Raw genomic sequence first — 27014 nt, forward strand, 5'->3', positions numbered from 1 at the left:
TGCTGCGACCCTTTCATACAGTTCCTCATGTTGTGGTGACCCCAGCCATAAAATTATTTTGTTGCTGCCTCATAATTGTAATTTTGCTACTGCTATGAGTCGCAATGTAAATGTGTGACATGCAGGGTATCTGATATACGACCCTCAAAAGGGGTCGAGACCCACAGCCTGAGAACCGCTGCTCTAGTGGAACTAGAGCGTGGATGTGTACAAAGTGGAATAGTTAGGTTGACTGAGCCAGACAGGCAGGGTGGTCCAGCAGTGGCTGTGTTCTATGGAAAGGCTGAGAACCCCATAGCTTCTCACTGCAGGAGGATGGATGGCACCAAAGGCCTGGAAAGATCCCCAGAGACCCATCAGTCTTCAGCCCTCCCAGGAAGGTCCAGGAAGCTGGGTTCTGATGTTACTGAAGGTCAGCAGCAGCTGTGGCAGCAGCAACAACAGCAGTAGGGTAGGTGGTCTTCACCACAAGAAGCAGAGGCAGGCAGGCAAAAGCAGCACTGCCATTTCCTCGGATCTCTTTCTATCTGGGCTGCTGTTGGAAGGTAGTGTCCACTTGGGGGACCTTCGCCCTTAGATAATTCTTCTGGGAAGGCGTGTCTCTTAGTTGATTTCAGACCCAGTCAAGTTGACACTCGCGTCATCTAATGGCTACCCGTGGTCAGTTTTCCCTAGGTTCTCTGCAGTGCCCTTCACGTGCCCCCGAACCTACTGCCCAGCCTCATCCTCTTTCCAAGAGCGAGGCCTTTTTTTTCTTTAAAATTTTTTTTATTAATTTATTCAGATTACAACTCAATTGTTATCCCATCACTTGTATCCTCCTATTTCTCCCTCCCTCCCGCTTTCACCCTATTCCCCTCCCCTAGGTCTATGACCGAGAGGGACCTCCTCCCCCACTATATGGTCAGAGGCTATCAAGTCTCATCTTGGTAGCCTGCTTATTCTTTCTTTGAGTGCCATCAGGCCTCCCCACCAAGGGGAGGTGGTCAAATATGGAGCACCAGAGTTCATGTCAGAGTCAGTCCCCGCTCTCCACATAACTGTGGAGAATGTCCTGTCCATTGGCTGGATCAGAGTAGGGGTTCAATGTTTACTGCTTGTATTGTCTTTGGATAGTGCAATAGCTTGCGCAGACTCCCCTGGGCCCCGATCCACCTTCTTGCCTATCTCTTGGGGTTTTGTTTTCTATCGTCAGCGATGAGAGTGCAAGGCTGTGTAGACATGAAGAGGCTCATCCTGCATCCAGGTCGGTATCCTGAACAAGTGATACTGGAGGGATGCAGGCTGTCTGGGTGTATTTTCTGCTCAAGGCCGTAGCACTTGTTATGCTTGTATGTAATCGCCTTTCTAGAGGTGCCCCTACTCTTCCGGTCTCTGAGCAACTGTGAGAACAAATTAGTTATGCATCTTCCCACTGCTCTTCTGGCCATTGGGTTCCCAAATGGATACTTTTCAGATTGAAGAGTGTAGGTCCCCAACTCCTGTGGGCATCTGTGGAGGCAGGCTTGCTCGCTGGCAGGATGAGCTGCAAGTTGCCAGTAATAATACTGTTGGTCTCTTAAATTCGCAACCTGTTTACTGTTGGCTGAGTTCTTGCAGTCATGACAGCTCATTTGTTGGGATTCCAGGGATGCTGGGACAACTTAATTTGCTTCATACCTTCCTAAATTGTTCACAGCAGTTTTTTTGTTTTTTTGTTTTGTTTTGTTTTTTTGTCAGCAGTTTTAATTCCACTGCTAGAGAGGCATTCCTGCAGCCTAGAACTCTGTTCCCTCTTACGATACAGGCGTTGGCCTGGGAGGTGGTTCATACCAGGCAAGCATGAGGGGTCAGGCCCTAGGACCCATGTTCAAAGAAAGTCAGGTAGATGTGCTGGTGCACACCTTAGCCCAGCACTTGGGCGAGAGAGGCAGGCACATCTCTGTGTTCGAGGCCAGCCTGGTCTACGTGGTATATTCCATGCCTGCTGGCGTTACCAGGTGAGTCTGTTTGTATTAGTTACCTTTCCAGTGCTGTGATAAGAGGGAGCTGGGGACGTGCTCTCTTTGAGCTGGAAATTGTCTTAACTCCCTTTTCTTCTTCTTCAGAAGTATGTTGACATTATATATACCCAGAGTGTCCAACCATCCTGCCTTGGCTTAGACTCACTTTATCGTTTAGGCAGGTTTTGAACTTGGGATCCTTTTGCCTCTGAGTGCTGGAAATGCAGGCCTGTACCACCAGGTGTGGTTTCAATGCCGTTTACCAACGGTAGCATCGGTTTCATTTCTGGGTTGATTTTGTTTGATGTTCATCCTTCTTCTCACACACTGTGTCGTGCTTTCTCCATCCTCTGCGCGCCAGTTAATTTTTCACTAGTTGTTAGATATTGCATTTTTTTTCTTTTGGGTGTTATATATTTTTGTCATGAATGTTTTTAAAATTTGTGCTGGGGCATTGTTAACTTGCTGGGGGGAGAGAGTTGGATTTATTTTCAGGTCTTGCTTTAGTATTTGTTAGTTGGGAATGAGAGAGTAGGTCTGGCTGGTGAGGCCGGAACTTCCCGGGTATGAATAGTGTCCCATGCATTATGAGGCTTTTCCAGTCTAGATGGTAGGAATAGGTCACATGGGAGTCCTGGTACCCAATTCTAATCTTGTGGGGTTGTCCTTTCTTTGGACTCAGGTAGTTTTTGCATGTGCACGTGCTGATTAGCCTGAGGCTGAACGCAGGTTGCCAGCTTTCCTTTAGTACTTACTTATCCTTTAGGAGTTAGTATTTTAGTATTTAGTATTTACGTCTCTCTCACCTGTGAACTCTTCCTAGACTTAACTCAAGGGTCCTTTTCATAGGAACTGTAGTAACCTGGGGCCACCATAGGCTCACCTTCTTTTTTCTTTTTATTGTATTTTTTTTTAATTAATTAATTTGTTTGATATATATGCGTGCTCTGTTTTTGTGCATATCAGAAGAGTGAAGCAGATTACATTACAGATGGTCATGAGCCACCATGTGGCTGCTGGGAATTGAACTCACAACCTCTGGAAGAAGAGCCAGTGTGCTTAACTGCTGAGCCATCTCTCCAGACCCTCGTCTTCCTTCTTTATGCCTTCATTGACAGCTGCACAGGGTTTGAAAAGCACTGTTTTGTATTTCGAATGTGAAAGTGAAGGTAAAAAAAGTCCCTTTTTTTTTTTTTTTTTTTTTTTTTTTAGGACATTAAGGTTAATGGCGTGGGAGACTCCCAAGTTTAGAGTTGCTATAAAGTAAGGCAGGAAGCCTCGGGTGGGGAGATGTTTTATAGTCACGGACATGCTATGCTGATTGGACACGAGTGTGATGTCAGAGAGGCCATTGCATCTGCCCAGCTCAAGGCAGGGGAGCAGTCTGGGTAGGTGGTGCTGGGTTGTGTGTGCTCAGTGTGTGGAACTGGAGGAGACTGCTGAGGAAGCAAAGCTACAGACTCGTATTAGCTAGCGCTTAACTTTGCAGCATCTTTGGAAGCTTTGAAGTTCTGGGTCCCTGTGGACATAAGAAGGGCTTTCCCCTCAGTAACGGATTCTGAGAGCTGGCATCTCTCCTGGCTCTGTGACTTCCTTAGATGCCAAGATTCCTTATTCCTCAGCCGCCTCCATTCAGCTCTTATACTCAAGGCCTCATCCCTTAGCTCTAAATGTCCAGGACCAGGTCCCAGACAGCTAGGCGTAGCTCCCTTGCCCCAAAGCCCGCAGTAATGACTCAAGCCGGGCAGTCCTGACCTGACCTGTCTCACCCCGTCTTTCCTATAGAACCCTCAACAAAGGCATTTGCCTATGCTTTCCACCCACCCTGGTAGTTTTCCACGAAGTCCTGTGTGTCCTGCCATGACTTCCAGGGATCTGTGATTAAAAACTTCCTTCATGATAACTGTGTCTGTGTTATGGATCTTACTATACTTGATTAAAATACTTCTTAGGCTTCCTTAGAACAAGTATAGAAATAACCTGCTTTGGCTGAGAACAGCACATATGTGACCCCACTTCCCAGCAACCTCAAGAGGTAGATACTGTTTTTTTTTGCTTTTGTTTTTGTTTTTGTCTTGTTTTTTTGAGACAGGGGTTTTCTGTGTAGCCTTGGCTGTTCTGAACACACTTTATAGACCAGGCTGGCCTCGAACTCACAGAGATGAGGTGGATATTGTTTCTGGAGTGAAGAGTGAGTTGAGAGAGGTTCTGTAACTTGCCCATGGTGCTGCTGCCGCCACTCACTGTCCTTGTCTTTGTGCTCATCGTCATCGTCTTTGGCATATGTTAATTGTGTGGTGTAATGAGTTTATTACGGCTTGGCTAAACATGCAAGCAGTATGCTTAATCCGATTCGAGACACAGTCGGCTCTGTTTGGAACCCATGGCCTTGTCTTTCACTGTCCCCTACTCCTTCCCATCTTTTGTGAGGCGCTTGTGTTTCTCTGTCTCAGGACACCCCCAAACCTTCCTTAGTTCTGATGGGGCTCCTGTGGATTCTGTCTGATGTCCCTTCCTTCCTGCCAAGTTTGGGGGTGAGTGGGTGGGTAGAGCCCCTGCTCCCAGGGGTTCAGGCAGGAAGAGAGAGTGGTCCTGCTTGGGCCTTTGCTTCGTTGGCTCAAATCAGTAATTAATCGGCGCTGAGTTTATCTTGTTAGTCATTCATCGTCCCATCTCTTGAACCACAAACCAAGCTGTCTAATAACAATGCTTTTAATTAATACGAGGCAGATTAAAACTCATTACAGCAAGGTTATTGATAATGAGGTAATCATAAGGCACGGTATTGAGCTGGGAGTGAAAAAGGAGAAGGGGTCTGGGCAGAGAGACCGTGCCAGCTGTTCTGTGATAGCTCAGTGCGGATGGGAGGCAGGTGTTGGGCTCTCGGTGATGAGCCACCGCACCCGCATATCCAGCTGATCAGTGAAGCAAGGTACTGGGTAAGGGCACAGCTGGGGTCCAGTGAGCAACTGGGTACCAGATGTCAAAGGTCATAGCAGAAATGGGATATGTCTGCAGGGATCCTGAAGTCTGTATGTTTAGAATAATGCTCCATTTCTGTGTGCATTTCTACCCCTTCCCTCCTTCCCTCTCTTTCTGACTTTTTGTGAGAGAGCCTAGAATTCTCTAGTTAGCCCAGATAGGCCTCAAGCTCACGAGCCTCCTGCCTCAGCCTGCAAGTGCTGGGGTTACAAGGTGTGTGCCACAGACGCTATTTGTATTTCTTGTAGCGTGATGCTTTGCAGTCTAGGTGACAGCCTGTAAAATTAGCTTTTGTTTCTATTAGGTTGGAGGACCTAGGCTTATTTGACTGAACCTAGTGTAGGGAGGGTGTGGGATAGAGGGTGTGGTGTCTGTCCTCGTCCTGTTGCCCCGCCCCACTTTTCAAGACAAGTTTTCTTTGTGTAGCCTTAGCTGTCTTGCAATTCATTCTGTTAGACCAGGTTGGTCTCGAACTCACAGAGATCCTTCTGCCTCTGCCTCCAGAGTGCTGGGACTAAAGGTGTGTGCCACCACCAACCTGGCTGTATTTAGCATCTTAGCCATTCTGACTTGGGTAAGATGAAATCTCAAAGTATTTAAAATTTTTAGTTCCCTGATGGCTAAGGATGTTTAACATTTTAAAAATGTTTCTCGTGTGAGTTCGAGGCCATCCTGGTCTACAGAGCGAGTTTCAGGACAGCCTAGGTTACACAGAGAAACCCTATCTCGAAAAGAAAAAAAAAAAATTCAGCCATTTGTATTTCATCTTTTGGGAACTCTCTGATTTATTGATTTTTAGACATTTCATTTCCTGGGAAGATTGACTTGTTTCTCCCCGGCCTCTTTCTCCTAATTTCTGAGCACTGGCTGTATGCTAGACCACGCTAAGCTTGATTTTTATGTCTTACCTTACTTAGCACAGTGATAAGCATGATTATTGTCCCTGATATGCTCAGGAAGAGACCAAGGTTCTGAAGTTTATTAACTTGCTGAGGTTTGATGGCAGGTAAGCAGCAATGAAGGATTTAGGCCCCAGCCTTCCTGACTCTAGTGTCAGTGCCATTGACTAGCAAGTCACATGACTTTCTTTGTTTGCTTAGGGATGAACACATCTTTTGTAGCCGTCTCAAATGTATATAGTTGGATCCAACCGTTGGGGCTACCTCATTTCCTAACCTGGTGACAACGATCCAGTACCTGTCACGTGGGGTGATGGGGCAGCTGTCTTCCCTGCCTGATGTTGCTAGTTTTGGCTCTATGGACGTATGTCCGCTGCTCAGTTGATATTGTGGTTTTCTATGCAGAGACTGTGGTGCACTTCTGCACTGCGAACCCAGGACATACAAACCCTCCCCCAAAGCTCATTTCATTGCCCATGGCACAGAGGATACAGGGCAGAGTGTCTGGAGGATGAAGGTTTGGACCGTTCATCTCCTGGCTGCGAGGCTTCGAGATTGTCACTTGAACCCTGGATTACTTACTCTTTATGGGCATATCAGAGATCAGAGACTGCTGTGCCGGGGAGCTGGCTTAGTTTGTGAAGTGCTTGCCTCGCGAGTGTGAGGTTTTTGATTCCCAGAACCCATGTAAAATGGTGAGCATGATGTGTGCTTGTAATCCCGGGAGGCTCAGATGAGTGATGGAGCTAGGTGGGTCCCCAGGGTTCACTGACCACCCAGTCCACGTGGTGAAGGAGGCTTACAGGCTGGTAAGAGACTGTGTCTTAAACAAAGGGGGAAAGGCAGCTGAGGAGTGACACTTGAGGCTGTCTTCTGAAACACACGTGCACGTATGCACACACGCGTGCGCGCGCACACACACACACACACACACACACACACACACACACACCACACAGAGAGCCAGACAGAAAGACACAGAGATAGAGGTAGACAGGGCATGGGGGAGGAGGAGGGATACAGAGAGGAAGACATGGGGTTGAGGAGGGAGAGATTTAGTTTCCAGAAGTAATACGCAGATTAAAATAAATCTGTATTTGAGTGTTTGCTGTAGGACAGGTGTGTATTTACACTAGTGCACTGGACAGATGCTTTTGCATTTATTACAGCTGCCGCTGTTTGATGGGCCTTAGTACTGTGGCAGCCATTAGCTCCTTAAAAATCACTACATGTAACGATCCGTCTTCAGTGATTTAACAGTGCAGTCCCTCCGCTGCCACACCAGCCACATGTCAAGCGCACAGTAGCCACCCTGTAGGCAGAAGAGTGGAACAATTCCTTGTCACAGGAGGTTCACTGGGCAGTCAGTGTGTGCTCAGGTGGCTCTCGTTTATCAGCTCGTCCCTTCGGTACTTGTGTCGTGTATATGTGTGTGTGTGTGTGTGCGCGCGGGCGTGCGTGTACTCAAGGATGAGTGCTTCAGGAACAGAGTCAAGAGGGCGAGGAGGTCAGGAGATCCTGGGAGCTTTGTCCACCAAGTGTACATGTGCGGCTGGACGGTGATCCCAGGAAGAGAGAATTGTCATTCCTCCATGGATTCTGCTGAGCTGCCAGTAGGCTCAGCACCATGCGGTGCCAAGTGGAGTGAGGGAAAGCCAGAAACCATACTAAGTCGGCAACTTCCTGAATGTTAGAATGCGCCTGGCTTCTGATTTGAAAGGACATTGGGCCTGTGGGAGCTAGAGTGGAACAGGAGCCCTGGGGGGCTGAGTGTTGTTATTTGGCGTTTGTATTTTTCACCATAACAGAATACTTTAAGTTTTCAGTATCAATGTTTCTTGTCTCTGAGTATGTGTGTGTGTGTGTGTGTGTGTGTTGAGAATGGGCGTGCATATATGAGTGTGTGTGTGTGTGTGTGTGTGTGTGTGTGTGTGTGTGTGTGTGTTAGAAGCTGATGAAGGTGATCTCAGGGCTTCTTTAGTGGAAATGAGGGTGCCATATGCAGTAGCTACTGACTCAGTTTTCTGGATCCTGGTTTTGTGGGTATATCACCTATCTTTGTCCCCAGTCTACATTTTTGGTGACTGGGTGGCTTACCCTGAGGCACACTGAATGTACTGTACCCAGGAACTGATTGATGTCCCAGGGTTGACTGGCCTCCCTGGGCTTGGGTGAGCCAAGGACACCAGTGTTGCTCAGTGTTGGAAGGTGACTATCCCTTTGCGCCAAGAGATAACCATTTGTCACTGTTTCAATTCACAGGTGTGGGACAATGAACTGTTTCCTTTTGTAAGGTGCTAGCCAGAATGAGGCCAGTACTTCCCAAGACTCACAGCAACAGAGGCATGTAGACACGCACACACACGTGCATGTGCATACACATGTACCCAGTGCACCCTACAATGTACGTGCACACACAGCAACACACGCTGCAACCTTCAGGATGCACACACATAGTGGCAAACACACACACATAAACACACACACTTACACACACACAAACCATGGTTTACATTTTTCTCTTGATCTGAAAAACCCTTCAATTTTCATCTTAATCATTGCACATTTAATTTCAGGGCTTAGCACTGTGTATCACCCAGCTTCTAATTACATAAGTAATTTGAACAGGGGAAATTGAATGTGAAGAATTATTAAGCAGTGAAAGATGGCTAACTCCTAAAAGAGATCCAGTGAGGTTCTAATGGGAGCAGCAGCAAACACACCCTGCAGCTGCTCCTGGAGACAAGGGGCAGGGAACAAGGCCCGGTCTGACGACTTAGCTGAGTTCTTTCCACCTCTTGAGCAGCCTGCTGGCTGGCTGAGGAGTTTGTCAGTGAGTAAGTAGCAGGCAGCAAGCTAACCTGTGGGACCAGCCTTTTGGGTGCTCAACACATTATGGAGGGAGTCGCCTGGTTCCCAGACTACAAGAACTGGAGAGTGTAGGGCACTGCTAATCTGGGAGGTCCCTGGAGGGAGCAGTGCCTGCCCCTGCGGGCTGCTCAGGAACTATTAAGAGTGATGCTTACATCTTTGTGCTTCTCATAGAGTCCCCCTTCTGCCCAAACCTAATACCTAGCTTTGGGATCAAAGAAGCAGTGGGACCCACAGCTGAGAGGCAGTGGAGATAGTCCCACTTACAGGGGTTTGATTTACTAAAGTTTTTTTTTTTTTTTAAACACCTTTAAGGGCGGGGGAATGGTCTAATTGGTAAAGTGCCTGCTGTGTAAGCATGGGCACCTGAGTTTGGAGTTCTGTCACCTACATGAAAATTGCATGTGGTGCTGAACATCTGTAACTGCAGCACTCAGGGAGCTGGGAGACAGGTTGGATCCTGGGAGCTCACTGGCTGGCCAGCCTGAAAGAGTGGGTGGTCCAGCCTCAGTGACAGACCGGTCTCAAAAATTAAAGTGGAGAGTGACTGAGGAGGACACCTGATGTTGGCCACTGCCCTCCACAGGTACTCACACCTGCTGACTTCTTCCTCCATAAGAGTTTTGATCTTTATGCTGAGCACATCAGCTCTTATCACAACTATAGCTTAGCCTCGGCCAGCTATGGCCACTGCTTTACCCAGTTCCATATGTCCTTCCACTGTCTGGGAGTGGGCAGCTTTGACCTGGTTTCAGTTCTTTGTGGTCTGGGATTGAGCCAAACCCTTATGGATGCTAGTCAGGCATTCTGCCAGCTGAACTGCATCCCCAGCTCCCCATTTTTTTCATGTCTCAAGAGAATTTCCCTGCCTCCCAACTCTTAACTCCTCTGGGGTCACTCTCCAATTTAGGATTCATTTCTTTCTCACTGTTTCCTGCTACGGGAAACAGATTGTTATTGGTGCCACTTGGGCCCTGTCTGCATCAAGGCTGGAGGACTCCACGGGGCGTGGGGGTGAGGATGGAGCTGGAGGAAGATAGAGGTCCCCTAGACTGGGTTGTGATGGGCATCAGAGTTTTATACCAGGGTTAGAAATGGATGGGTCCCTGTGGGGTTGAAGACAGCCTGGAGCTGGGATATGGGTGTTTAGGGCTGCAGTATTCTTTTATTTTTAATTTTCGGAATTTTTATTTATTTCATTTTCTGTCTCTCAGTGTTTGCCTGCATGCGTGGATGTGTACCAAGTGTGTGCCAGGTGCCCATGGAGGTCAGATGAGGGCACTGGATTCCTTAGAACTGGAGCTACAGATGGCTGTGAGCTGCCATGTGGGTGCTGCGAACCAGACCAAGTCCTCTGCAAGAGCAGCCAGTGTTCTTAACTGCTGAGCCATCTCTCCAGCCCCCAGGGATTTCTTCTTACTATCCAAGGCAGCGGTTCTCACCCTTCCTAATGCTTCGACCCTCATGTTGTACTGACCCCAAACCATAAAATTATTTTTGTTGCTACTTCATAACTGTAATTTTGCTTCTGTTATGAATTGTAGTGTAAACATCTGTGTTTTCTGATGGTCTTAGATGACCCCCACGAAAGGGGTCATAACCCATAGGGTGAGAACTGCTGATCTAAAGCAACAGGTTGCTGTGTGGCTTACCTGGCAACTAACTACACAGGAAGAGATCTCTTCCATCTTGTTAACCCTTCACAAAGTTTTATTGCTAATTACATCCTTATTCTTCTTAGCACCCGAGAGTGTAAGTTCATCTTCAGTTGTTTAGCTCCTTTGCTGCTTTGTCGGTAGAAGCAGCTAACAGGTCCCCACAATGCACTGGGACTCCTTGTCTCCTAAATTACATGCAAGGCCCATCTTTCCTTAGAGGCTGTAGTTCCTACAAGGCAGGACTGACCTCATCTCAAGACCCTTAGCTGCACTGGGCTGAGGACTCGGGAGGACCAGCCTGGGTGCGTGTAGGGACGCCTCTCAGCTCTATTAGGACAGAGTCGCATCAGGGCGTAAACGAAGGGTCTCATCTTTGACCACCTACCCAGCTGTCTGCTCCATGTGTGCGAATAAAGCCGCAGATTAAGTGTTTTACAGCCTTTCCTTGGACATTCATTTCTGTTTTCTAAATAGGACAACTGATTTTCGCATCTTTAAAGGTATCAACTCTGCCTCCCTGATCTACTTTGAGGATTAAAAAATATGATGTGTATGAGTAGTTATTATTATCATTATTATTTACTATTATTACTGTCATCATCCTGTCAGTGGCCGAGGAGTAGGTGGCAAAAGTATTAGCTCAGCAAACTCTTGAATGAGTCAGGGTATTAGTCTCCGTTAATAGCTGTGAATGCTCATAGGTGGGGGGGTGAGGCTCTGGCCACTTAAGCTTTGATAGACTGGAGGAAGACTGGAAACAGCAGATTGTGTGTAGAGGCTGGCCTCTGGGTGGCATTAGAAGTGACTGCACTGGGGACCAGGAGAACATTAAAGCCAAAGGTGAAACACTGTTTAAGAATCCTCAATGGTCCTAGTTTGAGCTCAGTCAAGGCACATAGGCATGTTCTTCCCTATCTGACCCCTATCTGTCTATCTTTGATCCAAGGAGCTAGAATCCTCATGGTCTTGTGCTTTATGTACCATTAATCCCAAACTGGTTTTAGTTTCTGGTCCATGTCGTAGTATTTTGTGCCTGCAATGCCATTGAAGTCTGCCAGTTTCTAAAATACCTTTGATTGTGTTATTTGATTGTGTCCTCAGTGCTTAGAGTAAGTCTAAGAAGGTACACCTTTTTCCATTTCTACTAACATTGTCCTCCCCACATTGTCCTCCCCACATTGTCCTCCCCACTGCCTCCTCCTGCTTCTAAATGGCTATATTTGGACTCGAAGCTAGAATGACACATCTTTCAGGGAATTAAAAATGTTATATTGAAAAAAAAAAAAGCCAAAGGTGAAAAGACAGGTGTGCCTGCGTGCATGCAGTGTGTGTGTGCCTGCACTGGGGGGTAAACAAAGGTGTTTGGGCAGAGGCAGGGAAAGAGAATGCTGTCCAGGGAACAGGCTGCTCTCACTTCTCTGTCTCGTCTGTCTCCTGCAGGTGCATCTCCGCTCTGCCAGGCGTCTCTGTGAGCTCTGCTGTGCCAACCGGGGCACCTTCATCAAGGTGGGCCAGCACCTGGGGGCTCTGGACTACCTGCTGCCAGAGGAGTACACCAGCACGCTGAAGGTGTTGCACAGTCAGGCCCCACAAAGCAGCATGCAAGAGGTCCGGCAGGTCATCCGAGAAGACCTGGGCAAGGAGGTACTTTGTGCTGGGGCAGGGAGGGACCAGAGCGAAAAGCGCACCTTACAAAAAGGCTCCGGCCAAATATGGGGCACCAGAGATCCTGTGAAAGTCAGTCCCCAGTCTCCACTTAACTGTGGAGAATGTTCTGTCCCTTGGTTAGAACTGGGTAGGGGTTTGATGGTGACTGCACGTTTTGTCCTTGGTTGGTGCCTTTGATCAAGCAGAACCCCTGGGCTCAGATCCGCCCATCATGTCCCTTTGTGGGGGAGGCCCAATGGCACTCAGAGGAAGAATAGCGGACTACCAAGAAGAGACTTGATACCCTAGCATCATATTCAGGGGGAGGAGGTCCCCCTCGGTCACAGTCATAGGGAAGGGGATTGGGGTGAAAGTGGGAGGGAGGGAGGAATGGGAGGATGTAAGGGATGGGATAGAAAATGAGATGTAATATGAATTATTTTATTTTTCAATAAAAATGTGTTAAAAAAAAAAAGGCTCCAGCAGAGTTCTCGCTGCTTGGGCCTAGGGTAGTGAGGGTCTGTCACTCATGCCGAATCAAATGTCTCAGCAAAGTTCAGTGCTAACCAGATGCTAGAAGGGAGCCTCAGAGACTATTACTAAGAACTGTTAGCTGAAATATGAGATGTCCGTATTCGATAGCGTTGGCTGGTAACCCTAAGAAGATTCGCCGCTTCAGTCTAATACTGTCTGTCAGCCCCTGGGGGTTACTGCATGCTGTTAACTGTTGTGTGCTACACTGTCACAGTTGGTCCTCACAGCAAGTGTGAGGTGAGAACTATTACTGACTCCCTTTTGCAGCTGAGGGATGGAGGCACGCACACGGTGCTAAAATGCCATCAGCACACCACCCAGCTCCCTGCGTTGGCAGCCTGCTTCATCTCCAGGGATGGGATGTTTACTCTTATCTGCCACCGAAAGTGCTCCAGTTCTATTGTCAGTGCCCATTGACCATTACTGCCGGGCGGCGTGGTGTGGAATGCTTTTAATCCCTGTCTTGGGAAGCAGAGGCAGATAGATCTTTGTGAGTTCGAGGCCAGCCTGGTCTATAGAGTAAATTCCAGAACAGCCAAGGGCTACATAGTAAGACCCTGTCTCAAAAAGAAGAGAGAGAGAAAAAGAGAGAGAGAGAGAAAGAGAGAGAGAGAGAGAGGAAGAAGAAGAAGAAGAAGAAGAAGAAGAAGAAGAAGAAGAAGAAGAAGAAGAAGAAGAAGAAGAAGAAGAAGGGGGGAGGGAAAGACTTCCTTAGAATAGAGGCTCTAGAACTAACCTTGTCAAGTCCCAACAAGATTTGCAATATGTGGGCTTTGTTTTTTGTTTTTTTGCGTGTTTTTGGTGCAGTTGCTTGGATCCTCACTGGCATGTTCCAGAGAAAGGGCGGGGTTGGAGTGACCATTGCAGGTGGCTGAGTAACAGGTTAGACCCAGCATCAAGACTCTGTGTGCTGCAGTTTGAGCCCCATGCCCACCTCTAGGCCTCTACTGAGGCCCCATTCCCCTCACACAGTTCCTTGTCTTCTGTAGTTTCCTGAGCTACATGAGCTGAAAGTCCAGCCTTCAGCAGCTGATGCCTCTTCTGAGATTGGTCCGTAACTGTTGCTCTTTCCTAGTCATCCTTAGGTTAAAACCCTGGGGGGGCTGGAGGGATGACTCAGTACTTGAGAGGGCTTGCCATCTTCCAGTGGACTCACAGTGGGCAGCTAACTCACAACCACCTTTAACTTCAGCTCCTGGGATCTGTTGCACTATTCTGACCTCCATGGGCACCTGTGTATGCATGTGGCTTGCACTGGAGTACATGCATGTGCGCACGCACACACACACACACACACACACACACACACACACACACACACACACAAAGAGAATAAAATAAAACCCTTCATAAGTCTTTTGATGCACACCCACGCAACCCACCTGCTCCTCCCCACCACCTACCTGTTTTATGACTGCCTCACGTGGGAGGAGCTTTGGCGCCACAGTCTTGGACCCGGCATAGGTTATGTGCTCTGGGCACCTCGCCTTTTCTGTAAAATGAGGAAGACCATAGTGCCCAGTTTATAGGCTTGGCATGAAGATTGTGGAGGATAATAGGCAGCAAATAAGAAGGGTGTGCCCTGCCATTTTCTCTCTGTGTACCCCTAGCCTTCAGTGCCGGTGGCCTTGGTCCCTGCTCTGCCTGGAATGCTTTTTACTATATTCTCTGTCTGCCAAGTGATTCTAGGCCAGTTGTCCATCTGTCCATCAATCAAGCAAATGCCAAACAGAGTGCTAGGTGCTGTTATCTCATACAAATTGCGGCTGCCCTGGGAAGTCCTTGACCTCCCTAGACCATCTGTATCGGGCCCAGATAGCCCAGCACCCTCCAACGGTTGCCTTGTGGCTTGGTTGGAATCAGGCCATTCTATTGCAAGTCAGAAAACCATTAGGGGTGAAGATCATGACAGTCCATTTTCTCTGGACCTGTAGCACCAGGATAGGAAAGTATATATGGTAGGAGCCAGCGTTTGTTAATGGGCAAATTAACTTTTCTAGATTATGCAAGGCAAGGCTGAGGATGGGCAGAGGTGGGATAAGATCAGCCCTGCTGGTTTTTTTTTTTTTTTTTTACTGATATGTGGAGCTGATAGTAAGCCTCCAGCATTCAGCTAAAGAGATCCTGCATGTCAGCGATGGCTTAGCCTGCAGAGAGGCTCATGGTCTGACCCTGTGGGGCCCGGGTCAGGCACAGTTGCTTCCAAGACTCCCTTGCTCTGGGGAACATTTTATCCAGAAGGAGAGCGGAGGAATGATAGGCAGATTGGCTTCGGGCTGGAATCAGGGAGAAAGCTGGAGGCTGGCAGTGCAGGGCCTGGGCAGAGGAACACCAGGCAGGGCAGCAGTGACACGGTTGGCATGGTGCCAGTCTGCACAACCACTGCCTCAGGCTGAGACTGTTGGCCTCTGGCTTCCAGCAGTGTGAGAGCCACCCCCACCCCAAGCTAAAATGAAATAAGTCACTGTAATAACAGTGCTGAGCATGTCATGCTGGCATGTGGCAGCTCAGCAGGGGTGGATGGGGGTGAGGGTGGTAGGAAAAGATTAACCCTTGGAGGCATCGGGGTAAGGAGTGGGGCAAGAACAGGCCAGTGGCACCTTCTGGGCCAGGGCAGGGCAGAGGGAGGTGTCAACAGCCATGCTGGGCCCAGCCAACTGGCTGCAGGATGTTTGGGGTTGGAAGTTATCTCCATCCTTCTCCAGCTGAGCAGGCCTCAGCCCGGTGGCTGTATGGCCATTGGCCCAGTTTGTCTAGAGCCCTCCTGAGAAAGTAAGGCTATTGTCTAGGTCAGTTCTGAGGGGCTGCCCCTCAATGCTGGGGAGCCTAGAAACCTTGTTTTTTGTTTTTGTTTTTTTAACCACAGACCTTGTAGGTACTCAGTCAGAGTCCCCTCCCTTCCCCTTCCTCACCCCCCCACCCCCTGTCGTGCCACCCCAGGAAGGTAGCATTTGTTCTCTGGTGACACAGTTTTTCATCTGTGGGTGGAGGGGAGGGGAAAGGGGCTGTGTGGGAGGCAGGGTGGGTGAGTGTGGGGGTGTGAGGGCGGAGGAAATCACTCACTTTGCACTCCCTCCTCCTGCAGCCCCTCCCAGGACACTGCTGGGGGGGCCCTCTCTGTAAGGGCAGTGGTAATGGGCTGCACTAGTTCCCACCCCCTGCAGCTGTGGGCCCTTCCTGTGGCAACTCCGCTCCGTCCCTAGTTTCCAGGATGTAGTCGGAAGACGCTGGATATCCTGCACCACCATTTTCCTAGCTCTCCAGTGCTTGGCAAGGTTTTAAGGTCATCCCAAGTTCAAAGACTGTGAGCACATCTACTTCTCAGGCTACAGGCAGGGGGAGCAGCTTAGGGTGCTGCTTTGGTCCCCGACAGCTTAGTTCATGTGTTTCTTAAGGACCCTTCTCATCCAGAGTCCTTGAAAGTCAAGCCATTTCTGGTTCAAGGTAGTAGAGGTTGGCCCGAGAGGGCATCCCCACTATAGGGATGGCACATAAGATGGAGGCAACAGCATTCCTGGACTCTTTGCCTCATGATTACGTTTGGTTCCAGATGAGTCCCATGGGTAGTACCATCAGTGTTGAGAAAAAGATCATAGAAGGTCTTCATCCTTGCATAGGGACTGGCTTAGAAGAGTTCTGGGGGCCACTTGGCTAAGCGAAAGACAGCAGAGAGTAATAGGAGGAGGCCCGAGAGCTTGTTCCTAAAGAGACAGGGACTTTTTCTGCTGTCTCAGAAGTGACCTTGGTCTGCACTGAGTTGAATATTTCTGTTCTGTTCCCTGACCACCCTTAGGGCCACAGGTCCAAATGCAGTACCTACCTTGGCCAGCAGATGGCGCCTAAGCTCACAAGTCAGGGATGTGTGTTGGAGCCCTGATCCTTTCCTGCTAAGGGGTGGTGCCCTGAAGGATGACATTCAGGCTCTTTTTACTCTTGGCTGTAGTCCAAGGAGGCCAGACTGACATCTCTTCACTGTGAATGGGGCAGGTAGAGGCCTGAGAAGAGGCTGTTGACTATTGCTGTTGTTTGAGTAATTGTCCTCTTAAGGATCTGTGCTTCAAAGGCTTAGACTTTGGAGTCATGGAGTCCCACCTGTAGTGGAAAGAGCCCACAGGGAGGACTTAGGCCACTGGGAACTGTCATAGCTACTTTTCTTATTGCCGTAGTGAACGAGTGGGAAGAGCAATGGAAGGTAGGAGGGGCTTATTTGGTTCTGGGCCTGAGCGTGCAGTCCACCATGACGGTAAAGCGTAGTAGCAGGACTGTGAGGCTGCCACAGTGCTTTTAAGGTGGCTCTTCTCACCTCAGATAACCCAACGTAAAGAATTCTTTACAGAAACGGTATTTGATAGTGCTAAACACCATTACTCTGACCACTAAGATTGGCCATCACAGGGACCCTTGAAGGGGATTGGTAGCCCCTTGCTTGTCTCTCTTCGCTTCCTGATCATGAGGCAAGCATCCTGCCCCCATTCTACCCACTCTCAGCCCTCAGCCTCATGAGTGAGTCCTTTGAGCAAATGGGCCCATCCCTACATCTTCCTCACCTGGGTGGGGACTGCTCTGCACAACCCCCCCCCCCCCGACCAGTTCTAACAACCCATGACTTGTGCCTTAACACCCTTTCCTTCCTTCTTTCTTCTTTTTTCTTGTTTGTGGTAATAGCTGGACTATGTGAGAAAGGAGCAGTTTTAGACCCTGATGTCACGGTTTGACTTCATTCCAGACCCCATGGTAGGAGACAGGCTGATAATGCCTGTCACAGGAAGGTTCGAGGAGTTTGCACGAGAGAAAGGGATCCTATTCAAGCAAATAGAGACTTTCTGAAAACCATGGCATCTCACCCAGGCTCTTCCAAGATGGGTGGGGCTACAGATGGGAGGAGGGGCTTCCCTGGTGGATGGCATAGGCTCAGCAAAGGTGTCGCGGTAGAAGAGGCAAAAGCTAGGAGGTGACTGAGCTTTGTTCACTAGACTCCAGTGGTTATGAGCAAGGCTGCATTTTCAAGGGCTGTCAGTGTTCTTTTTAGAATGGGAGCCTGAGGGAACAAATGAATTGGAGGGGACCCGGGGCAAGGGAGGCTGAAGGGGCTGACATAGAGCTAGAGGAGGAGGGAAGGATCGAGACTGAGCTGATTGTCTGAGCGATGCAGTGGTGTGGTCTTTCTCTTATCTTCTTGAGACAGGGTTTCTCTGTGTCACCCTGGCTGTCCTGGAACTCACTCTGTAGACCAGGCTGGCCTTGAACTCACAGTCATCTGCCTGCCTCTGCCTCCCGAGTGCCACCAACCCGGCAGATGTGATCATCTCTTATAAGTGGGCAAGTAAGGTGGAAGAGAGTGTAGGGATGGTGGGACTTAGGAAGTGATCATGATTGTCAGCTACGCCGGCACAGCCATCTTTGATTACTGATACACCCCCACACATGCATGTCTGCCCACAGACATAAGTGAGCCAGGACGCAACAATACATCTCAACACGTGATCCAAGTATGTAGGCGCAGTATGGACACCCGTAATCCTAGTTCTTGCGAGGTCGAGGATCATGAGTTTGAGGGCAGCCTGGGATACACACACACACACACACACACACACACACACACACACACACACACACTGAAATAAGGGAAGAGAAAAGAGAGCAAGCAAAAGTCAATGATGGATGGAGGTTTGTAATTGTCGTGGAATATAGTTGTGCTGTGCCATATAAGATTGTCATCGCTGAAATTTTATGTGAAGCTAAAGAGAATGACGTCACGGGCTAGAGCTTAGTCTGGAAGCTCTCACCTTTGTGTAGTTTGTGTCCTCTAAGTTTAGGTCACTCTTTTGCCATTGAACTCCCCTACCAGGAGTGCTGGGGTATAGAATTGGCTTTGTTTTGAGGTTTCCCATAGTTTCTGGGGATGAGCACATTATGTTTTCATGAGTGTTGTATGTTGCAGGTATTTAGTGTTCTTGGCCAAACATATGGCTGGAGTTTCTTTGAAGATTCAGAAGAGACTGGGGTGGGGGGGTGACTGTAGGTGTACCCCTTTTCTGTACAAACCCACAGGAGCATGTGGGGGATGGTTTCTTTGTCATGTTTTTTTTTTTGTTGTTGTTGTTTTGTTTTGTTTTTTGCTCTGGGTTGAATCAAAAGTTCAGAAAAGGTAAGAAGTTTCTCCATCAAAGATGTCAGTTGCTTATTGAACTTGGTGGTCCCGGTCAGAAAGACAGCACGGTGGAGTGCAAGAACCAGCCAGAAAAAAAGGGCAAAAGGAAGGGGAGCTAGGAGAAGGGGTAGCCTGGGCAGGGAGCACACAGGACTGCTGCTGGCTCAGGGAAACCTTGGTAAGAAGTAGGACAAACTGTCCCCTGCAGGCAGCCTTTCCTCCAGGCCAGCACCTCTTTGCCAGGGCTGGGAACACTGTCACCCCTCTGTTACCCTGAGTCATCCAGAGGAGCTGAACTAATGAGATACAGATATATGTTTCTTTCTATGCATGCATATAAATATGTCCAAAGATACATTGCTTTTTTATTTTAATTGGATTATGTGATTGTAGAGGCTAGCAAGTCCAAACCTGGCAGAGTGGCCCTGCCAGAATCCTAGTAAGAGCCAGTGCTGTAGTTCAGGTTCAGACGTGAAGGCCATCTGCTAGCAGAATTCCCTCTTGCTTCAGGGATCACATCTAATTGCGTGAGGCCCACTCACATATGGAGGGCAACCTGTTAGACTAATAAATCGGATGGGAAGGTCTGTAATTCCAGTACTGTGGAGGTGGAGACAGGAGGATTGCAGTTTGGAGGCCAGCCTGAGCTACATAGTGAAACAGTGTCTTAAAACCCAAGGGGCTGGGTTTTGGATTTCCAGTGTAGCTCGGTGGTAGCACGCTTGCTTGCCTTGCTTTCTCAAGGCCCTGGCTTTGACCTCAGCCCCGGCCATAAGAAAAAAGGGGGCAATCCATTGAGAGTAACAATTACTCTAGTATCTGGGCACAGTGGCCCAGCCAGGACGGTGCAGAGATTAACCACCTCAGTTCTCCATGTGCCCCTTGAGGGGAACTGTGTGTTCAAACCCCCACTTGATATTTATATTGAACTGAGGGGCAGGAGCCAAACTCCCTGTTGGTTTATCAGTTTTGTGGCCATGGGTTTACTATTTCCCATTTCCTTTTCTGTTGACTCTGTTGAGGGTGGGCTTGTGGTGGGTGAGCAGGAACAGAGTGTTAGAACATTGTGTCCATCTGTCTGCTACTCTCTGTCCTTTTATGCATACATACTTACTGAGCTCCTCCTCTGCAGGTACCGTGTCAGCCCCTTGGGCTCCATGCTCTTAGGAGCCCTGGTCTTCTTGGTCCCAGTGCTCTTACTCTGGCGGGGGCCTGATGATGTCAGCTTGCCTCACTGGCCTGCAGTCATCTATAGGATCACATTTTTGGCTTCAGCTGTCCTTTGCCCGGCTTCTCCTGGCCTGAATGCTACCTTTGTTTGTCCTGGCACATGGCTTGTGTCCACAGATTGTCCCTAAGAAGGACACCAAGTGAATGTTCTGGGACTGGAACAGAAGGATCTGGTAGCCACGCAGCTGGCATGAAGAAGTGGGCACGGGCGGGGAGGGAGAGCAGCCCTTCCTCCTGGCTTGTCTTCATCATCCTGCCTTCCCAGCAGATCTCAATAAAAAATACATTTATATTAAAAACATAATGAAGAATAAAAAAACATTTTCCCCCAATAATGCCAAACATCAAAAGGAGATTTTTATCAATTATGAGAGAGAAAGATTTTGGCCATAAAATGGTAATTTAATGAGTAGGAGACGGATGGCGGGAAGCATTAACGTCAGGCACAATGGATGGCCTGCCATTAGTCACTAGAGGAGAGACAGGCGAGGCAGTAGCCATACAGCCTGGCTGGCCCTTTTTTGATGCCTCCCCACCCCCTCGACCCTAGCCCTGTCTCCCTTAATCTTTTCCTCTCCTTGCCTGCTGCTGAGTCCTTGCTCCAGCCTCTAGCTTTCTCTAGCTTTGCCTTGGCTCAGCCTATTTCTTTTCCCGACTCAGTTTCTGCTCTAGTCTCCGAGGCGCCTTCCTTATGAATTTTTTAATTAAAAAAAAAACCAACTTTTTTTTTGAGACATAGTTTCACTGTGTAGCCCTGGCTGTTTTGGATCTCACTCTGTAGACCAGGCTGGCCTTGGACTTGTAGAGATCTGCCTGCCTCTGAGGGGATTAAAGACGTGCTCCACCATGCCCTGCTTATTGTAAGGTCATCATGAGTCACACATCCCTGTGGTTAGGTGGCTCTTGTGTCTGTGGAGAAGGCCTCACAACGTGAAGAGCAGGAGCTGCCTTGTGGCCTAGCCTTCCTGGGCTTCTCTAGGGCTCCTCTGCTTTCTTACTTTTAGAGTTTTTAATTTAATTTAATTTAATTTAATTTTATGTGTGTGAGTCTTTTGTCTACAGGCATGTATGTGTACCACTATTCCACTAGTGGTAGCTAGCCACTATTCCACATGGTGTCCCGAGGGGCAGCTTCCTGTCAACGCTTTCTTCTGTGGTTCCCTCAGGTCCCCAAGTGAGGATCATTGGCCCTTTTCAGCACTTGTCATTAGTTACTTTCCAGGACTGAATATTTCATGGTGTCCAAGTTGGGCTAGGTATACAGTAGGTCAACAGAATTCTAGAACTGGGTTGCTTCTGTTTCCTTGAAGCCTTCACTGAGCTCTCTAGGCAGGTTAGATGGACCCTCTTGTGAGTATGAAGCACATGACTGTGCTTTGCATGGTCGGTTGTCCGGTTGTCTCTGTGCTGGCTTGTGGTCTCGTAAGTTGGAGTTCCCTCAGCACACAGCCCAGGACTTGCGTACAAAAACCTTAGCAGAGGATTATTAGGTGAGCGGAGCTTCTGTCTGACTTGGAATTGGAGTCCTGCTTGAATTCCAGGTGCTCTGCATCATCCTGGGTATGATCTTTTTAGCCTTGGTTTCCTTGTTAGTAGACAGGCGTGATCAAGGAACCTGTGTCTTAATAGGGCTGTGGTAAGGACTGAAAGATAGATGCCATATTGAAATGCTTCAGGACTTTTGCCTGGGCAGTGATGGTCTAGGTAAGACCTCAAAAGCACAGATAAGAACAAAACTAGACCAACAGAATGAAAAAGCTTCTACACAGAAAAGAAAACAGTCAACAGACTGCCGAGACAACCTGCAGCGTGGGAGGAAGTAGCTGCAAGCTAGCTCTTCAACAAAGGAATAATATCCATAGTTTATTAGAAACAAAACCAAAGGAAAAAACCCTACACCCACCTCATTAGGAAAAAAAAAAAAAGACATATTAAGAATTAAGTGTAAGGGGCTGGAGAGATGGCTCAGCAGATAAGAGCACTGTCTGCTCTTCCAGAGGTCCTGAGTTCAATTCCCGACAACCACATGGTGGCTCACAACCATCTATACTGGGATCTGATGTCCTCTTCTGGCATGCAGCTGTACATGCAGATAGAGCACTCATACATACATTAAAAAAAATTATGTGTGATGGCAAATTCCCTCAATCCCAGCACTTGGAAGTTAGAGGCAGGAGAATCTGTATGATTTCCAGGCCAGCCTGGTCTATGTAGTGAGTTCTAGGCCAGCCAGAGCTACATAGCGTGACCATGTCTCAAAAAACAACAAAAACACATAACAACAAGAAATAGGCCAATGCTCTCAAAAGAAGCCATATTATGTGGCTACTAAGTATTTGAGAAGAACACTCAACATTGCTAATCAGGGAAATGCAGGTCCAAGTTGTGTGACCTGAGAGTGGTGGTGTCCACTTGTAAGTGCAGCAGAAGGCTGAGACAAGAGGATCCCTGCAAGTTGAAGTCTAGCCTGAGATGCATAGTAAGTTCAAGAGTAGTTTGGGATACATAGGAAAAACCTGGTCTCAACCCTCAGCTTCTTCAAAGCTCATCTCCTGAAAATGAGATATCTCATGCCAATTAAAATGGCTCTTAGGAAAAAGACAAGGACATAGAGAACAGGAAATTTTGCACACTTTGCCCCTTCTTGAGATAGGATCTTGCTGTGTGGCCCCGGCTTCTCTGGAACTCGATACTTAGACTAAACTTCCTGGTCTTTTCAAGTTCCGGGATAATTGGTGTACACCACCACTCCGTACCTCTCCTGCAGCTTTCAGTCTACTGTGGAAAGCAGTGTCGAGCTTCCTCAGGTCGCTTGGATCAGACCACTGTATGATTCAGTAGTCCTATTATTGGGTCCCTCTCTAAAGAAATCAGCATGCAAAGAGATGTCTGCATTGTCGTGATAGCCAAGATATGGCACCCATCTAAGTGCCCAAAAGATAAGGTGATACATATACATGGGAGATAATCCAGCAACAGTAAAGAGTGAAATTTTGTCATTTGCAACAGCATGTCATTGTGAGGTCACTGTGTCAAGTGAAATGAACCAGACACTGAGAGGCAAATACTGGCATGTTTTCTTTCATATATGGAAGCCGAAGAAGTTCACTACCTAAAAACAGCCAGGGGTTGAGCAGTGTAGTGAGGAGTGGGATCTGGAGAGGTTGGCTGGTGGGTATGTGGTTGCAGTTTGATAGGAGGAAAAGAAACTGTTTTCTAGAAGGGTGACTACAATTTGCAGTATTATACTGTATATTTCAGAATAGAAGAGAGGATTTCAAATGTTTTCACCCTAAAGAAACAATGACTCTTCTGGGTGATGGATCTGCTGACTGTTCTGATTTGGTCATTATCTGTTGTATGTGTGTATCAAAAATCTCTGTATCCTCATAAGTATGCATAATTAGTACATTCCCTCCCCCCCCAAAAAAACCACAGCCATCCGGAGCACATGGCCTGTTGTAGAGTAAATGCCAGGAACTGTCAGCTGTTCTTCTGTACTGAGCCCTCTTAGTATATGCAGGAAGCTCCTAGTTCCTGGGTCTTCCCTGGCTTTGACAAACAGCTCTGTTTTTCACCCTGCCAGTCCATAAGCAAGTGCATTAAGCAGAAGCAACCCATTGGAACCATGGCTTTTGGCTTTATAAGGGTTGTCTTAGTTTGAGTTTCTTTTGTTGTGAAGAGTCATCATGATCACAGAAACATTTATAGAGGAAAACATATAATTGGGGGCTGGTGTACAGTTCAGAGGTTCAGTCCATTGTCATTATGGCTGGAAGCATGGCAGCACACAGGCAGACATGGTGCTGGAGAGGAGCTGAGAGTTCTATACCTGGATCTGAAGGCAGCAGGAAGAGACAGGGAGCCACTAGGCCTGACTTGAGCTTCTGAGACTTCAAAGCCCACCCTTAGTAGCACACTTCTTCCAACTAGATCTCACCTCCTAATTGCACCACTCTTTATGTGCCTAAGGAGGCCAATTTCCTTTCAGATCACCCTAACGGCTTAGAAACCTTCTGGTTCAACCTTGCGGATCCTAAGTGAGGAAATTTGCCTTGATTGGCATAGCTAGAAGGTGGAAAGTGGGGTCAAAGCCATGTGTCCCTGCTCTTGGGTTCTTCCTCTGTAATGGTTTAGGGGGGAAGTTTAGAGTCTCATGGGAGGCTGGTCCTGAACAATCAGGCTGGACCCAGGTCCTAAGAAGCCTCCACCCCTCCCTCGAGACCTTGCGGTCTCCTGTGGACTTTGAAGAAAATATATTGGCATACACCCATATCCCTCAAGACCACGGAATTCTTGGTCAAAGAGCTAGCATGGGCCCTGAGTGGTCATGGGGTTTCACTCCCTCCACTGGCTGCAGTTCCTGGTCTGAGAAGAAACGTCACTGTTGTTGTTGTAAGAGCTTCAGTAACTGCCCAGGGGGCGGACCTTGAAGAGACAGACCCACTCTCTTTCTTTTTTGTTCTGGAGGCTGGAAATTAGAGATGGAGCTGGGCCTAAGCTACCTCTCCCCCTTCACAGGAGTTGGGAAGGTCTGTCTTTCCCATCCAGCACCTGCCAGCTGCTGCCAGTATCTGGGTTTGCATGGCCTGAGCCTCTGACTCCTTTGTCTCTTGGCCTTTTTATAAGGATACTCGCCACTAGGCCGAGGGCCTAGCTTGTTGCAGTATGCACGACCTCGTTAACTTAGTAAACTGCAACTCAAGGGTCTTAACTTACATGCTGAAGTTCAGGAGGGGACACGGACCTGGAGAGGGGCAGAGGTGGGCTTTGGTGCAGTCTTTCTGAGCTCTCCTTTCAGCTTCCCTCTGCAAGTCATCCTCAAACCACAGTTGGAGGGTTAAGTAGCATTCCTCTCTGTATTAGTTACTTTTTGCTGCTATGACAAAACGACAAAATATCCAACAAAAGCAATTTAAGGAAGGAAGGATTTATTTGGCTCACAGTTCACGGGTATAGGCCACCATGGGAAGGAAGTCATGGCAACAAGAGTGTGAGGCAGCTGGTCACATTGCTTCTGTAGTTTTGGAGCAGAGTGAGATAAATGTTTGTGCTTAGCTTGTTTTCTGTTTTCGGCCCTTTTTATTCCGCTCAAGACCTCCTCCCTTGTAAAGGCGCTGCCCAGTTAGGGTGAATCTTCTTACCCCACTTACCTCATCAACCAGACACACCCAGGGTTGTCTCCAAAGTGATTCTCATCCTGTCAAGGTGACAGCTTCACCTTCATGCTTCCTAGTTGAAGAATCGGAGGCTCTGAGATGTTAGCAGGGGTGAGAGCCACAATTAAAATCAAGTCAGAGAGCAGGGAGGGAGGGGGAGGGAGGGGAGAAGAGAGGAAAGAGGAAAGAGAGGAGAGAGAGGGTGTGAGTTCTTGACCAGGCACCTGTGCATGCAAAGCCTGGGTCTGAGATGAAGCTGTTTTAGGCAGAGAGCCAACAGGGAAAGACAGATAGAAGGGACCTGTGCAGTGCCTTATGGGGGAGGGTCTGTGGAGTGGGGCACGATTGGTGTTCATTCCTTCCTCTTGCCAACGCCTAGACCACCAGCTGGGTGGGGGTAGATGATGGATGATATGGTCAGGCTGACAGCTGTCCCTGAGCCCCCCAGATCTGTCAGAGGGACCACAGCATCCTCATCCCCTCCCAGAACAGAGCCCAGGTCCTCCCTCAACTTGGTAGCAAGAAGAGGAATGGTCCTGCAGGCTACTGGGGCCTAGGTCAGCTCAGGTGATTGTCTCTGGTGTCTTCCTGTCTTCCTGTGACCCAGAAGTGGTCATGTTGTTGGTGTGGTTCAAGAAGAGATGGCTGGAGGCAGGGTTTAGGCTCTGCCAGTTTGCCAGGGAACAAAGCTGCCAGCATGGATCAAGTGCTTGCTGCATGGTGGGTGTGCAGCTCAGCTTGGGCATTCCTGGAAGGGGGCTCCAGGACAAGCCTTCGAGAGAGTTTTGTGGGGAGCTCAGAGGTCGCCATGTGGCTGAGGGAAGAGGAGGCAGCTGGTGACCCTGTTCTCTTAAACAAGCTGCCACTGTGAGCAGAGGGGACCTAGACCTGTGGAGTAACTGAGGGATGGTGCCACATACCCAGGGCAAGGGGAAATGCAGTTTTTAATGCTCCAACTTCCTAACCTTTTTACATGTGGCTGCCCCCAGGGGCTGTCCAGATGATCATATGAAAGGGGCAGGTGGGAGGGAAGGGGCAGGTGGGAGGGAAGGGGCAGGTGGGAGGGAAGGGGCAGGTGGGAGGGAAGGGGCAGGTGGGAGGGAAGGGGCAGGTGGGAGGGAAGGGGCAGGTGGGAGGGAAGGGGCAGGTGGGAGGGAAGGGGCAAGTGGGAAGGGGCAGGTGGGAGGGAAGGGGCAGGTGGGAGGGAAGGGGCAGGTGGGAGGGAAGGGCAGGTGGGAGGGAAGGGGCAGGTGGGAGGGAAGGGGCAGGTGGGAGGGAAGGGGCAGGTGGGAAGGGGCGAGTGGGGCTGGTGTCTTGTTTAGTTAATTCTCATGGCTGCCCTGTGAGGAGAAACCCATTTTGTAGGGGAAGGGGGACGCAAATAGTTCAGAGATCAAGTCCTGAGCCTTCCTAAGGAGACTGCCAGGGGAGCCTTGCCTTTTAACTCCCATATTCTCTGGCTTCCCATAAGGAGCCCTGTGCTTTTCACAGTTTCTGTCCTGGCAGGGTAATGTTTTTTCCTGTGATTCCTAAGAAGAAAGTTATTAAGTGCTTCTTCTGTCTGAAATGGACACTGGGTATTTTCAAGCATGTAGTCTCATTTAGTCCCAGAGCAGCTTGGCAAGGTGTGTGTGTGTGTGTGTGTGTGTGTGTGGTGTGTGTGTGTGTGTGTGTGGTATGTGTGTGTGGTGTGTGTGTGGTGTGTGTGTGTGGTGTGTGCGTGTGGTGTGTGCGTGGTGTGTGTGTGTGTATGTGTTGTGTGTGTTGTGTGTGTGTGTTGTGTGTGTGTGGTGTGTGTGTATGTGTGTGTGTATGTGTGTGTGTGTGGTGTGTGTGTTGTGTGTGTGTGTATGTGTGTGTGTGGTGTGTGTGTGTGGTGTGTGTGTGTGGTGTATGTGTGT

The 27014-nt window shown here is 48.7% G+C and overlaps 1 protein-coding gene across 1 annotated transcript in view; it reads left to right on the forward strand.

Moving 5' to 3' along the window:
• Adck1 (aarF domain containing kinase 1) overlaps window positions 1-27014 on the forward strand; it is a 100142-nt gene that overhangs the window by 23709 nt on the left and 49419 nt on the right. Inside the window, exon 4 of the mRNA XM_051149729.1 lies at window positions 11833-12036. Within this exon, the coding sequence (XP_051005686.1) occupies window positions 11833-12036 (204 nt within the window). The remainder of the gene's footprint in view (window positions 1-11832; window positions 12037-27014) is intronic.

This window comes from Acomys russatus, chromosome 1, assembly GCF_903995435.1.
Source record: "Acomys russatus chromosome 1, mAcoRus1.1, whole genome shotgun sequence".
Taxonomy (NCBI): domain Eukaryota; kingdom Metazoa; phylum Chordata; class Mammalia; order Rodentia; family Muridae; genus Acomys; species Acomys russatus.